Source organism: Cinclus cinclus, chromosome 5, assembly GCF_963662255.1.
Source record: "Cinclus cinclus chromosome 5, bCinCin1.1, whole genome shotgun sequence".
NCBI classification, from domain to species: Eukaryota; Metazoa; Chordata; class Aves; order Passeriformes; family Cinclidae; genus Cinclus; species Cinclus cinclus.
This window is the reverse complement of record NC_085050.1, coordinates 70,365,476-70,379,415: the sequence shown is the minus strand read 5'-3', so window position 1 is coordinate 70,379,415 and position 13,940 is coordinate 70,365,476. Positions and strand designations below refer to the sequence as shown.

The following is a 13,940-nucleotide window of genomic DNA, read 5'->3' as shown; positions in this document are numbered from 1 at the left end:
AGTAACCAGAGCCATAAGATAAAAATAACTATATGCTTTCTTTTTTTACAAAAAGAGTAGAATTTATCACGCAGCACCCACCACCATTGTATCAGAATCACTGACATTTAGGACAGAGACCATTGTCTGTCTATACAAAGCATCCCCTATTGAGTTGTCTACACTGACACGATAAACTTCCTAATTAGGTTATTCCATTCCATCTCTTTTTATGGCTCCCCAGTCTGTAGTATTTTAATGAATAGTTTATGCTGTGATGTACTTATTAATATGCTTCCACAAACGAAATGGCATAATTATCTCAAAGGTTCAATTAAAAAGTAATCTAGTAGGAGGTAGGATTCCCAATGACTGAGTGTGGGAAAGACTCCTATTCTGTTCTCACTGTCTTTCATCTCAGACATAATTGAGTTGGTCTTTCTCCCAAATAAAATGCAGCTTTTCATCCCTGTGGAAGGAGAGAGGTCATGGAGACCTGTGGAAACCACATACAGTGATGTCTATTTTTACCTCCACTTCTCTTTAAAGATACAATTAAATTTGTTGTACACTCAAATTCCAGCCACTATGAGCACTCTCTTAGAGACAAGACAGAAAAATAAATTATTTTCATTGCTGTTTATTGTAATTGAAAAACAGTTTGAAGCGCTATTTTGGGCTCATTAGCCAGGCCTTTACAAGTGCATTAGAAGTAAAACAAAATCAATTTACATTTTAATTCTAACAAATGTTTCAGTTTGGAAACTTGTAAATAGGTACCACCATTCATTTAGAAAGTGTCAGAACATTCTGACAGATATAAATCTGTAATTTAATATTCATAACTTAAAATTCCAGATATAATTTTCAGGGACAAAATTGCAAATAGTGCCAGGGCTTTATTAGAAGTCTGCTTTTCTTCCAGGGAATTATTCACAACAGTTATTGTCAAACCAGGCTTTTGAAATCAGAATATTTTCCATTAATGCTGACAAATTAGCAGCACTAAAGAATGAATTGTTTTGCTCCACTCAGTCTTTTTTTTCCAGGGAGAGAGAGACACAAAGACAAGTTGTATGTTTTAGCCTTTTTAATTTGACATATTAGGTGCCACTAACTGAGGGTACACACCTGGATTACTCTGATCCACGTGTCTTCATTATACCCAGATTGCTCCTTTTGCAGGGAATCTGCAGGATTTCTGACAAAAATGCCCCTCTTAAGGAAGCTTATTTTGAAAATAACAAATCCATGCATCCATCCACAGTGTTTTTCAAAAATATTTTTATGCAATATAAGTCTATCTCCATATGACTGCTATTTTCATGAAAGAAACTCTTGGATCACCCAGCTTTTCTCTCAATTATTGGTTTGAGTGTGTGCATGGAGTAGTTCCTGGGCATCTTTCCAAATTGTATAAACTTTTTCCTTAAAAGATCTGAAAATAGGCATAATTTGGGATCACACTGTACTTTCCTCATTAAAAGATTGCCAAGATTAGATCACTGGTGAAATAAACAAAATTTAATTTCTTTGGCTCTTTTTATAAAGAATTTATTGCAGAGGGGTTTCAGACTGGGGCATAGTTCAATGATGAGAGCGATGAACTTGAAGCCCTTTTGCTGTTTTGAGACTGCATGCAGCATCAATAAAGATTTTGTGGGATTTTAAATTAATTTAATGGGGTTTAATACTCACAGAATGAGAAAAGGCAAGAAGTTTAATAGACTTGTGACATCCCACCTCATTTCCTGACTTGGCTTTTGGAATTGGAACCTTAAAATTTTGCATGCCGGAGCTCGGAGTGCCAAACAGGTTGCTGTCCAGGAAAGTGGGAACACTTTTCTTGGGTATCCCTGCAAACAGGGACATTGGAATATCCATTCCTTAAAACAATATGACTACTGGTTAAAGTTTAACTAGAGTCAGCCTAGGAATGTTGCTGTACTGGGAGACATATCATAGCAGCAGCGCCTCGAATACTGACTTACTTATTGTTTCCTTGCTGTTAATAATGGAATAGCCAAGAGTTTGTTTGCATTTCCCTCCTGTTAAACAAAGCACGCCCATTTGTAGATTTAAAAGGGCCTCTTTCTCTGTTGTGAGCTACCAGGGATCCCAGCTATTTTTATAAGTCAGGGTGAAATTCATGTAGTTATGGAAAAAGTCTAAGATTATTTATTTTGTAAGTTTGTTGCTTTGTGTCTCATATCCAAAAAATGGGGAGTTGGGTTTGCTCACCGAGGGCTGCATTCTTCCTGGCATTTGGGATGGAGTTCCTAACTACAGATTTTCACGTTTTAGGTGTCTAAACAGCAGTGGGCTCATTTAGAGCATTGAAAAGGTTTGCAGCAGCACCGAGGCGAGCAGCAAGGCCCTGGGACCACTGAACCTCCCAGCCAGGCGGGAGTATCCATCCATCCATCCATCCATCCATCCATCCATCCATCCATCCATCCATCCATCCATCCATCCATCCATCCATCCATCCATCCATCCATCCATCCATCCATCCATCCATCCATCCATCCATCCATCCGTCCGTCCGTCCGTCCCCGTGTCCGCTCGTCTCCCGGGCTAGTCCCGTGTGGATGCCCCTGGGTAAACTCGCCCCCGCTCTCCGGGACAGGCGCTTCCCGGGGCTCTACGATCCCTGGGAAGGCGTGCGGCGCCAGAGGGGGAGCGGCCATGGCCCCGCCTCATTCCCGCGCATGCGCGGGGCCGGCCCGGCAAGATGGCGGAGCTGGAGGAGTGAGTGTGGCTTGGAGGGGAGGGAGGGAAGGAATGCGGGATCCGCCGCCATCCGCTGGCTGGGGGCGGCCCGGGAGGGTCGGGATGTGACCGGGATGTGACCGGCTTGTCCCACCCGCAGGCCGAGGCGGCGGATCCCGCTGGTGCCGGAGAACTTGCTGAAGAAGAGGAAGGCGTACCTGGCCATCAAGGCCACCCAGGCCAAGCAGGCGCTGCTCAACAAGCGCAAGGTACGGCGGGCTCCGGCAGAGCCTGCTCCTGCGGCCCCAGCTCGTCCTCCTCCGGAGGGAATCGCAATTCCTTGATATTCCTAGGAAATGATCCGAGTGGTCGGCCCTCTCAGTGAGGAGGTGCCCGAGCGCCGCGGGTGGGCAGGGATCATTTTCGGGGTGCGAGGAGAGCTTGAGTCCCTCAGCGTCATCTCGGCGTGTCTCTGAGCGCTGTAAAGAGGACGCAGCTGTACAGGTTATTACAGCGGAACAGAAGTATGTGGAAGACTGAGTTGTTCCCGTTGGATCAGTGGTGGCCAGGTGTTTGCAGCGCGGCTGAATTGTCTCTGCTGCCCTGGGATTTCACTGTCTGAAAGCATCTTTGTGATGTAACCCTGCAGTGGGAACCGTGTTTTCCTGAGGGTGCATTTAGAGTTTATTTATCTGTTAGAACAGGTCATGGTGAAGCCTTTTTCTGCGTGTGGGGTGGCACATGTCCTATTGCCGACACAGTTGGCCAATTCCAGATTGGCAGAGCACAGCAAACCTTTCTGATTCCATATCTGAGACCTGTTCTGCTGTACCCCAGTAGCCTTAAAGCTTTCTCGGTGAATTTTGTGGGATCACATGCAAAACTCCTGCCACTTTTGATACCATGTTTACATTTTTAAAAGCATCAGTGGCTTGCTGTATTTCCAAGGCAGAAGCATAAGCAGTAATGTTAAATAGCCACTCTTTATTCTCGTTAGAAAACCGAGATAAATGTCTTAAAGATGAGACTTTGATTAGGTCTGCCTGCTTTGAAAGTTCAAACCAATTTCATGGGTGATTTACATGGGTGAAATAGAACAGAAGACACACAACATTAGGTTCTTTAATTTAAAATGGCCTGCTAATTTAACCAGTAGAATATATTAAATATAATTGTGTAATGCTGTGCATTTTCAAGTCCTGTTTGTATTAGAAGACACTATGGCTTGGTGGGTGGCATTCCTAAGATTAGCAGAGACATTTAAACATCTGTTTAATTTCAAAAAGGAGCTTTACATTTTCTAGTATTAATGAAATTACTTTTTATCAGGTGAGCCAGGTATTCTCTGTTTAAATTAGCAATACTTAATAGTTACTTGAATGTTTGAATTTTTTCTTTTTACATGTATGCCTGTATAGAAAATGACTTTAAATGCAGTTATTTTCTGTTGGAGGGTAGTTTTGAGTTGCACTAGAGTATTGCTGTAGCATCTGTTTTGCCCACATGTTGTTTGTGGCTTTCCCAGCCATTGCTGAGTTGCATGTGTAGCTATGCCTAAAAGTATTGTGGGTCTTGCTCCATCTTCCCTAATTTGTATTTTTCCTGGGGAAAACCTCTTTGTTCACTGTTCATAAATAACAGTTGTGTGTAAATTCATGCCTTGTCCCTCAGTTCTGTCTCCCTTGGGCTTAGATAATCAAGTTTATTTTCTTACTGCTTCCAAAGCTGAAAGAACATTGTTCGCTACTTCTGCATTTCATGTGGCCTTTCAGATGTAAACCTCTAAGACTGTTGGGATGGGTGACACTTAGTTTTCCTTTTGTCTGTAGCAGCAGAAGGGGAAACAGATCCAGTTCAGGCGCCTGGAGACCTTTGTTCGGGATTCCTGGCGCAAACGCAGGGATGACACCCGGCTGAGGCGAATGGAGCAGAGGCCTGGGCAGGCAGTGGCACCTCAGGAGAGCAAACTGGCCTTTGTCGTGAGGATTTTGGAGTAAGAACCTTCCCCTACTCCTTCCCTTCTTGTTGCTTCCCTTTGCTGTGGCGTTTCTACGCCAAGGCAGTGGGATCGACCCAGACCCTTCTCCTTACGGGTGATCTGAAGCCTTTTATCACTGTATTAGAGAAATGTGGTTACTAATAAATTTTGTTTTCCTCAGCATTAAGGGGGTGACTAAGAGGGTGAAAAGAGTGATTGAGTTGCTGAGGCTGAAGAAGAATTACACTGGGATATTTGTGAAGCTGAGCCCGCTGTCGCTGAAGATGCTGCGGATCGTGGAGCCTTACGTGGCGTGGGGGTACGTACCCCTCCCATGGCTTGGGGGTCACTGGATTGTCCAGCTGCTATCACAGATCCAGTTCTTCTCCAGTAATGGTCAAGACTTCATCAGCTTTATATCTAAAACTTGTTATTGCCTCTTTTCTCATTGTTCTTGACACAACTTGGTTACTTTACCTCTGCACAAGGAAGTGCGATGGGGCTTCCCTCTGCATCGTGTCTCTGTTACAGAATCTGATTTTTGTTTCTGCACAGACAGCCCAACCTGAAATCCGTACGGGAGCTCATCCTGAAACGGGGCCAAGCCAAGATCAAGAAAAAGAGGGTGCCTCTGACAGATAACATGCTGATAGAGGAACATTTAGGTAAGGAAAAGGGTGAGAAAACTGAGGAAAGAGTTAGGTGTTGAGAGTTTAGTCTGACCTTAAAGGGGTGGGGAGAGACAAAAATCTTGCCAAACTGGAGAACTGGCAATTCTGGAGCAGTGTGAGGAAAGACGATACAGTTGGACATTTTTTTTTTCTTTTTTTTTCTTTTCTTGTGCAGGGGGCTGTGGTATCATTTGCCTGGAAGACCTTATTCATGAAATCTACACAACTGGGAAGTATTTCAAAAGAGTAACCAGCTTTCTGTGGCCGTTCCATCTGTCGGTGGCTCGCCACGCGTCACGGAACAGAGTGGGTTTCCTCAAGGAGATGGGCAAGCCTGGCTACAGAGGTGATACCATCAACCAGCTCATCCGTCAGCTCAACTAGTGAGGTGAGCAGTGCCTGCCGGGTTAATTCTGAGCCTTACCCTTCCTAACCTTTCCTCAGGACAGCCAGACTGCCACTGGAGATGGAGGTGGGCTCCCTTGGTTCTGATTGTCACTCTGCAAAAGTGACTTCAGAGTAGGGGAAACTTACCAAGAGTATGGGTCCCATTAGGAATCAGCACATGCTGTTGGACACCTCCATGAAGGCTTGGTTCCTGGGACATTAGTATGACTTACTTTTTATTTTCTTTCCTATTCTGCAGGGTTTTTATGAAAAATTCAGGATTATAACTTGTTCCTTTTCACATGTACCTTTCATGGACATTGTCTACATGCAGCAATCTATATGCAACTTCTCTTGACTGCTGGTGCCTCTGTAAAAGAAGGAATACAGAGATGAGGATGGAGATTGGACTTCAGGCTGGCCCTTCTTAAGAAGATAAATTCTCTTTGGTACAAGAATGAGCTTCTTGGAGCAATTTGACTTTTGCATCTCAGTAAAATAAGTCTTTTTATGCTCACTGCTGCAAACTTCATTCTTTGAAGTGCACCTCCTTCTAGGGGTGAAAGGGTAGTGCACTCACAATTGTGCTGACAGGCAAAAGAAAACAGCAAGGTGTTCTGTGGCTGCAGCACAAGCCCTCGCAGTGAATAATGTAACTTTTAAAGGACCTAGATTGTATTTATTTTTAAAAATTATGGGGTTTTTTTCTCCTGATTTAGAGAGGACTGCCTTTTTTTAACTTCTGCTAAATTGGATCTGCTGGAGAGGATTATTTCCTGGAAATAGGAAAGCCCAAAAAGGTTGTAATACAGTTATGTGTGTGGGCGGGTGGGGTATATGTAATCGATGTTTTCTAAATAAACTTGTGAAGTTATATTGTTGCAACAGAAAGTCCTGCATCACTGTAGAAGAGTGGAAAAAATAGCTAAACACTTGGGCTGGAATGAATTAAGTGAAGGAAATGAACAAAACCATGGAAAAGTCTGAAAGTTCCAGAGTTTTAAATCCCTAATTTCTTCTACTGCAAAAATGGGTAAGAACACATGAAGACTGCAGTGCTGTTAAATGAAGATGGAAGGCACTGTGCTTAGTCATTAGTGCACTGCGACTGTTTAAATTGTTATTTCAAACTTAGGTGGGGGCAAACTGTTCATCCATGAACGGATTTCATATGGACTCCACACCACTTGGGAGTCTCAGGAAGGAAGCAGTTGAGTACCAACACACAGAGGATGCCTGTTGGGTGTTAACTTGTGTGACAGTTGTGAACTAGGATGTAGCATTCATAAAACCATCTGAAATAGGAAGGACTGCAGACTCTTAATTAGAGAACACTATAAAACTCAAAAGCTTTATTCTGTAAAATAAGAATACAAACATAGAAAATGCTGGACAGACACGCACACATTTAGAACAACTCTGTCCCCACACCTAGAGCCCAGTGGTCATTAAAATACAAGGCCTTGTGTATTTAAAGTTCTCCTGATAAAGAGCTGCTTCCATTGTAAAGAGGTACAAGAATTGTTTGGTTGATTCATTTTAGGGTTATTTCTGGTAATAAAAACAGCCCAGGCTTCTAACACGAGAACTGGCACACTAGGAACAAGATTATTTTAGATACCACAGAGAACTTAAAACTGCTAACAGACTGCAGTTTTAAAATAATTTTAAAATATAAAATTACAGGATCTGAACACTAATCTAGCAGCTAATCCTAGATTTAGGCAGTATTTCTAGCAGAGGCAGTGGTTCAACACACCATTAGTTTAGCTCATACAGTGAACTATGACCACGAATACCTTTTTAAAATCTCTTAGAAATGGTGCCAAGCTTAGTCTAGTGTCACATTATCACAGACAAGCACGTTGTCTTTGTGTCATACTTCATCAAGAGGACAGTAATGATGTGTTCATGGCTTAGCTGCATGATGAACAGAAACTATACAAGGTGACAGGATATGTACACACACAAAACTTCCCCTGTATCTTAGGGAACAGAATCCTTCTTGTAAGCCACTGTGGTATTGACTTTGTGGATTGTGGTGGTGAAGGAACGCAGCCGCACCTCTTCTGAATTGGCTATGAACTGTGGCCCTGACTCTTCCCACTTTTCTGGCACTGCCAAATCTTTATCCGTGTATATCAGCAAGTCGAAGGCACCTGGGAGCAAGGGAGAACAAATCCACCGTAAGGAGATGGCACGTTTGAAGTGCATCTTCTAGAACTTGAGACAAGGACCAAGGTTTTTCAGAAGTTACACTGATACTAGTTACGTGAAAAAAAAAATAGAATAAGTTATATTAATGTGAAGCCATTTTAGTTTTCTCAAGTGAGTATCATATTTTTTTAAACATGTTACAATGCTGTATAACACAGCTTTTATAATGCTTCATATTAATATTCATTAAAATTTGAGTTCCTTGGGGCATACAGACTTAATTTTCTCTAGTTTGTTAAGCCACCCCAAGCTCTGTCGTGATCTCAGTCTAACAAAGCGCAGTCTCACAAAAGTGATGGTACACAATGTGTAATAATTAAAAATGCCTCACAGAACCAGAAGACATTTTCTGAAGATGCAAAGTTACAGAGGTTTTTGACAAGTGTTTGATTTCTTCAGTGCAGTTCAGAACACTCACAGGCAGATTCCAGGAGTGGCAGGAAGGTTACTGTGGCAGTTATTTGTCTGATGACAGAGCGAATTTCATCCTGAATTGCCTTCTGAGATTTCTCTCGCGGTCCACTGGAAAAGTAAGAAAACTTTGGTAAGATAAAAACTTTCACTGTGCTGAGTTTCTTTTAAATACAGTTCTCTTTGTTAAGCTACAGTACTTTTAGAGTAGTAGTGACACTTTTAAGTCCTTAGAAAAGTGAAGTGATAGCTGGTCTCCCTGTTCTGGTTTTTGTCATACAATGACTGGTTTGCAGAGGGCAGGGCACTGAAGAAAGTTTGAAGGAACAAATCCATGGCATTGGTCTTGTATCTGCACCGTTACTCAGGGAAGAGGGGGAGTGGAGGGACCGCAGTACTCACTTGTCATCCTTTGCAGTTTTGTCACACTCGATGTCGAACTGCCACCGCTCCAGGACCTCGCTGCTCTCGATGCTGGAGATGACCACCACCAGGCGCTGCACGATGCACTTGTACAGCCACTCTGCAAGAAGCCAGGACAGGCGCTTAGAGTGCGAGCAGCGGCGGCATGGACACGGCAGGGAGGGCCCCGCCGCCGGCCCGCACCTTTCATCTGCTCCGTCACGTTGTTGAGGTAGTTGGCCAGCTCGGGGTCCGTGGTGACCAGCAGGGTGAGCCCGTACTTCTGCACGCGGGTGAAGGTCTCGGGGGGGTAGATGCCTCGCTGGTACAGGATGCTGTTGATTCCATAAGCTGCACGATTCAGACGGAGAAGGAAAGAGGTGTGTACCACACACCCCCCCCAGCCGGCGGCCATGTCACCCCATAAGACGCGGCCTCCCACCCCCTCACCTTCCCTCCCTCCTTCCCTCCCCTCCCTCCTTCTTTCTCTCGCAGCGCGGTCCCCGATGTCCCCCGCGGCCCTCTTACAGAAGAACTCGGCGACGAGCTCGGCGCTGCCGCGCAGGGTGATGCCCTGGTGCTCCCGGCCTTGCTGCTGCTGCACCGCCATGGCCGCCGCTTCCCCGCCGCCCGTTTCGAATCCGGCCCCGCCCCTTCCCGCGCACGCGCGGCCGCGCTGAGGGAGGGGCGCGCGCGCCGCCTCAGGCAGCTCCCGGCGCCTTTCCCGGTGGGAGCCGCCGTTCCCGGTGCCCCTTGTCCATGGAGAGCGGGCTGCAGCCTGCCGGGTCCCGTGGCTGCCCGGTTGCAAAGGAAGGGCTTTTCCCCCGTGCTCCATTCCCCGTGCGCTCCCGGTGCCGGTGCGCCATTGGGCGGGGCTGAGCGAGGAGCTCTGCCTCGGGATTGCCGTGGGGAGTTGTGTTACAGCGTTCGCCTGGGTGTGTTGGCCCTCGTGAACCTAAAAATGGTGCTTGCCAGGTATGAATTGGCCAGATCCTTCACTTACGACTTATTGGTGGCCTTCATGGTGTAGTTCATGCAGTAGCTGTTTCAAATAAAAAATACTTTCCTGCGGGCACTGCGAAGAGGCAGGTGGGGAGAAAAGGGGAAAGCAGAATAAACTTTTTTTTTTTTCCTTCAGTGCATAATAACTCCAAAAAAAAAAAAAAAAAAGAATAAAGTATTAAGAGGCATTTGGGTTGTTGGGCTGCCTTGGTGAAGGGAATTTTCTACTTGGTCGAACAACTTCAGTCCTGTTACTACAGGGAGACCAAGGAAGATGCAGCAACCAGCAGTGGAGGAAGCTGTGGCAGAGGTTAACAGGTAAGAGCAAAACAAGCAAATGTTGAAATATATTAACAATATCAAGGGGAGAAGTTGTGGTCTGCTGGGATAGTAACAAGGTGGCCAGCTAATCAGCTAGTTATCAGCTTATTAGCTGATAAAATAAATTATAGGCAAGAAAATGAAAATTTATGAATTTTCTGGCCACAGAAGAGCTGCAAATGAAATTATTCCCTGAATGTGATTTTTTTCCAAAGAATTGTCTGGTATTATCATCTGAGGCGTTACATACCCATATTGCCCTTGAAAGAAGCAAATTGAACAGTCTTAAAATGAAGTTGCATTCAAAACAGAAATATTTATACTGAGGATAAAAACCATGTGGTCATTGCACAGTCCAGTGGGCCAGCTGCTAAGAGAGTGAATTGATGGTGTGATTGCTTATTTTATTGTAATAAAAAAGTTTTTCTCAAAAGCTTTGGCGTTCTCTTGGTTCCACTTTTGATCCAAGAGGAAGTATGGTTTGCCTCAGGGTTTGGGCTGCTGTGATTAAAACAAATGGTGTAGTCCTGAAGTCACCTGCCGAAGTTCTGAAAGGGTCTGAATAATTTATTTTAACCGGGGGTAATTTATTCTGGATCTTGTTCACTAGTGATTGTGTTATACATAAGTCTTCTGAATAAAATATTTTCTGAGTAAGAGTAGTATATTTCCAAGGCTGTGATAATGAAAGTATTTTTCATCCAATGCCTACCTTTTAAAAGTTGCATTACTGTGAATATCTGCTGTTTTGCTTAAAACCTTATGTACTGTGGTGCTCCTATCTATCCGTCCATCCATCCCAAAATGGTCTCAGCCCTCTGGGACTTTTTCTGCACTTGGCTTCTTGTCCATTTTGCTTTTGGAGAGCTGCTCATTTTTGTGATAAATAAAAGACCTTGAACACATGAGACTAGGCAAGAATAGCAGGGTGTTCAATTAATATTTAACATACTTCTCTTCTGTCTTACTGTTAAAATCAGACAGCAGGAAGGAATCCAGCTGTTTCTTGGTTTACCAAGTTAATTTCACTGTGTTTCGGTTTGAATGGTTTGCACCCACGCAGATGCTTACACTTACCAGTTGCAGACTTAATTGCTTCTTCATTACTTCTGACAAAATTCACCTGGCAGATGCTGAGACTGGTGGGTGAGCTCTGTTATAATCTAAGCTTCCTGCACCTGGCATTTCAGAATTTTGGCTCACTTTTCTCTCCCTGCTTCTGTGTTGTGGTCAGCACCAGTTTCTGCCCTGATGTGCTCCCTTCTCCCCACCAAAGATTCCCAACACCTTTGCAGCTGCAGTTGCCATCTGGCCGTGGCCTGGCCACGTGTGATGGGGATGTGCACACAAATCCTTCCTCGTGTTCCTGACCGTGCTCCATAGACAGTGCCTGTAGTTTGTGCTTAGGGAATGTCCAGGAGGAGGAGGAGGGTTCTGTGGCTCTGATGGGGAGACTGCTGTGGGTGAGTGGCTGATTTGTGAGAGGCTGCTTCCTGACCAGCTCCCAGGGACTCTCACGAGCCGGGATGACAGGCTAAGTTATATGTTCTGGCACACCAGGAGTTGGCTGTCCTTGCTTTAATTAGCTCATGATAAACCCTTCGTTTTCATAAGGAATGTGAAATCCCAGTTGGATTTAATTTAGGTCTCTTACAAGTCATTGTTCAGTTTCTCAGTTTCAGCTTGATGTTACGACACCATTTTTTTTTGATTCTCGTTCTGTGAAAGGAAATGTTCCGTATTTAGCTTGGCTTTTCTGCAACACTTAATGATTGTTTCCCCATGGCAGTTGTCAGTGAACCATGGGCAGTCCAAATCACTGGTATGCCTTCATTTTTTTCATAAGGTAAGCCAGGTCATATTCCCATAGTCATTCAGCACACTAAAAGACATAATCCACTTGTAGAGTTCATTCCCATTATTTATTTTTTTTTAACCTTCAGGAGGACATGCACTGGTCTCTGCTCTCTAGCATAGCAAAACAGCCTCTGAAATGATAGTTTCAACAGTCTTTGTAGCACACTAAAGTTTGCAGGATAAGTACAGGTGCCTCCTGTCAGCTGTCAAAATAAAATTTCAAGTTGGCTAATCCTATTTTTAAAACATAAAGCATGGAGTATCATTACAAATAGCAATGCTGTGCCCTTCACCAAAGGCAGTGAGAGTAGGGCAACAGTGAAAGATTGTCTCGAACTTTAAGTATTTATGAAAAGAAATGGGTCACTAAAATGAGTCAGTGTGGGCCAGTAATCAGTACTATAGCTTTTAACCTGATGAGTAGGCTTCCCAAAGGGACTTCCTTTGGTTTTGAGTGCCGTGTGGAAATTTTTACAGTTAATTTTCTGAATGTATTTTGAAATTAAAATAACTCGGGTGGGTACTTATTTCTGTTATAAAATTAAAGTGCTTTGATGCTTCTTTACTCAAGCCAATGTTAGGACTCCATTTAGTTTGAAAGTAGCAATGTCCAGGTAGTGGCTGCCTTGTGCAGTGAAATAAATTCTTGTCGATTATGAGAGTTTTGAAAGTTCTTTCTGCAGAACGTAAAATGGTGCCTTCTTTCTTGATTGGTTTTTGGGGAAGGTCTTCCTTCGAAGACCTGGTTTTACCTCCGAACTACCAGGAGATGGCAGCAGGCACACGCGTTATCTGCTCCCCTTCGGTTTGGGCTGGAGGTACAGCGAGTTGTTTTTTTACTGTTAGGTACTTTGCTAGTTTTACATCTTTTTCTAGTTTTAATATCGTTGCTCCAGAATGAAGGGGATACTTAATGCCCAGTTTTCGTGTTTACCTTGGGTTTGCTGTTGCATAAAAGACAATTTAACAGAAGAACTGTTATCTTTAAACGTTTCATGTGAGGATAGGAATCCTGTTTCAGAATTGGGAAGAACAGGACTTTATTGAGCTTTTTTTGTGCGTGGAGAACTCCTTAGTGCTGGATGATGTCATGTTACTCTGGTAACAGGTATGTGAAATCCACTGGATCTGCTCTTTACAACTTAATCCCCAGCCTGAAGGTTGATAATTTGAAAGGTGAATGTTAAATTCAGTTTGCTTTAACTCCTGTCTTATCTGGAGTTTCCATACTAACAAATCAATGGAAAAACTAGGGAGTTCTCAGGTAGCTTAAATTATTATTACTGGCAGTTCAGCTTAAAATTCAAAATGAGCCTTCTTCAGTACTCTGGAACATTGTTTTATCTTTTATATGTTTATCTATATCTACCTGATGATTGGTAGTACAGTAAATATGCCTTGGTAGTACCACAGGGAATTTGGTTAGGAATCTTTTATGTGGTTGCAACATGTTAGATGGGAATTGTTGCTTTGTGATTGCTTTCTAATTGTGTATCTTCTGATGTATAACCATGATGGGCTTGTTCAACTGATTGTGTAGCAAGGAATACAGTGCATCTTACATAATGCCTTACATAATGACTGAAGAGGGAAATACATTGTGAAAAGCATGTTATTGGCATTAGAAATATTTGAGGCAAAAATATGAATAATTCCTTTATTTCCACATGACAACTGGAGTCTTTATGCTTTTTTTCTGTGGTTAGATCTCCATGCAAGTTAGGTGTCCTGTTGGCAGAATGATAATCGTTACTGAGTACAAACATAAGAATGCTCAAATTATTTCTCCAAAGTATTGGACAATTTTAGAAAATGGCAAAGAATGACTTTCTAAAGATATTTATTCCTGTCTGGTATGATGACTTCTTCAATGAATGGAATTTATTTCAAGGAAAACATGCTTTTCCATATGCTTTGAGACATGTATGCGTACCTCTTAAAAAAAACAAAAAAAACCAAAAAAAACCAAAAGAACAAATTGTCACCAATGAGTCATAATAGTG

At 43.3% G+C, this 13,940-nt stretch overlaps 2 protein-coding genes across 2 annotated transcripts; one reads left to right on the top strand and one right to left on the bottom strand.

Moving 5' to 3' along the window:
• Positions 1-2,678: 2,678 nt before the first annotated feature.
• Positions 2,679-6,584, top strand: RPL7L1 (ribosomal protein L7 like 1). The gene is made up of 7 exons (XM_062494006.1): positions 2,679-2,730; positions 2,852-2,960; positions 4,521-4,684; positions 4,851-4,988; positions 5,225-5,334; positions 5,516-5,728; positions 5,987-6,584. Exons 1-6 carry the CDS (start codon positions 2,714-2,716, stop codon positions 5,722-5,724), a joined length of 747 nt encoding a protein of 248 aa, XP_062349990.1. The 5' UTR covers positions 2,679-2,713; the 3' UTR covers positions 5,725-5,728; positions 5,987-6,584.
• A 537-nt stretch (positions 6,585-7,121) lies between these two features.
• On the bottom strand, positions 7,122-9,377 carry MAD2L1 (mitotic arrest deficient 2 like 1). The gene is made up of 5 exons (XM_062494005.1): positions 9,286-9,377; positions 8,962-9,108; positions 8,758-8,878; positions 8,363-8,466; positions 7,122-7,886 (listed from the first exon to the last, which is right to left on the bottom strand). The coding sequence occupies exons 1-5, from the start codon at positions 9,365-9,367 to the stop codon at positions 7,714-7,716; spliced, it is 627 nt and encodes a 208-aa protein (XP_062349989.1). The 5' UTR covers positions 9,368-9,377; the 3' UTR covers positions 7,122-7,713.
• Between the last annotated feature and the right edge of the window lie 4,563 nt (positions 9,378-13,940).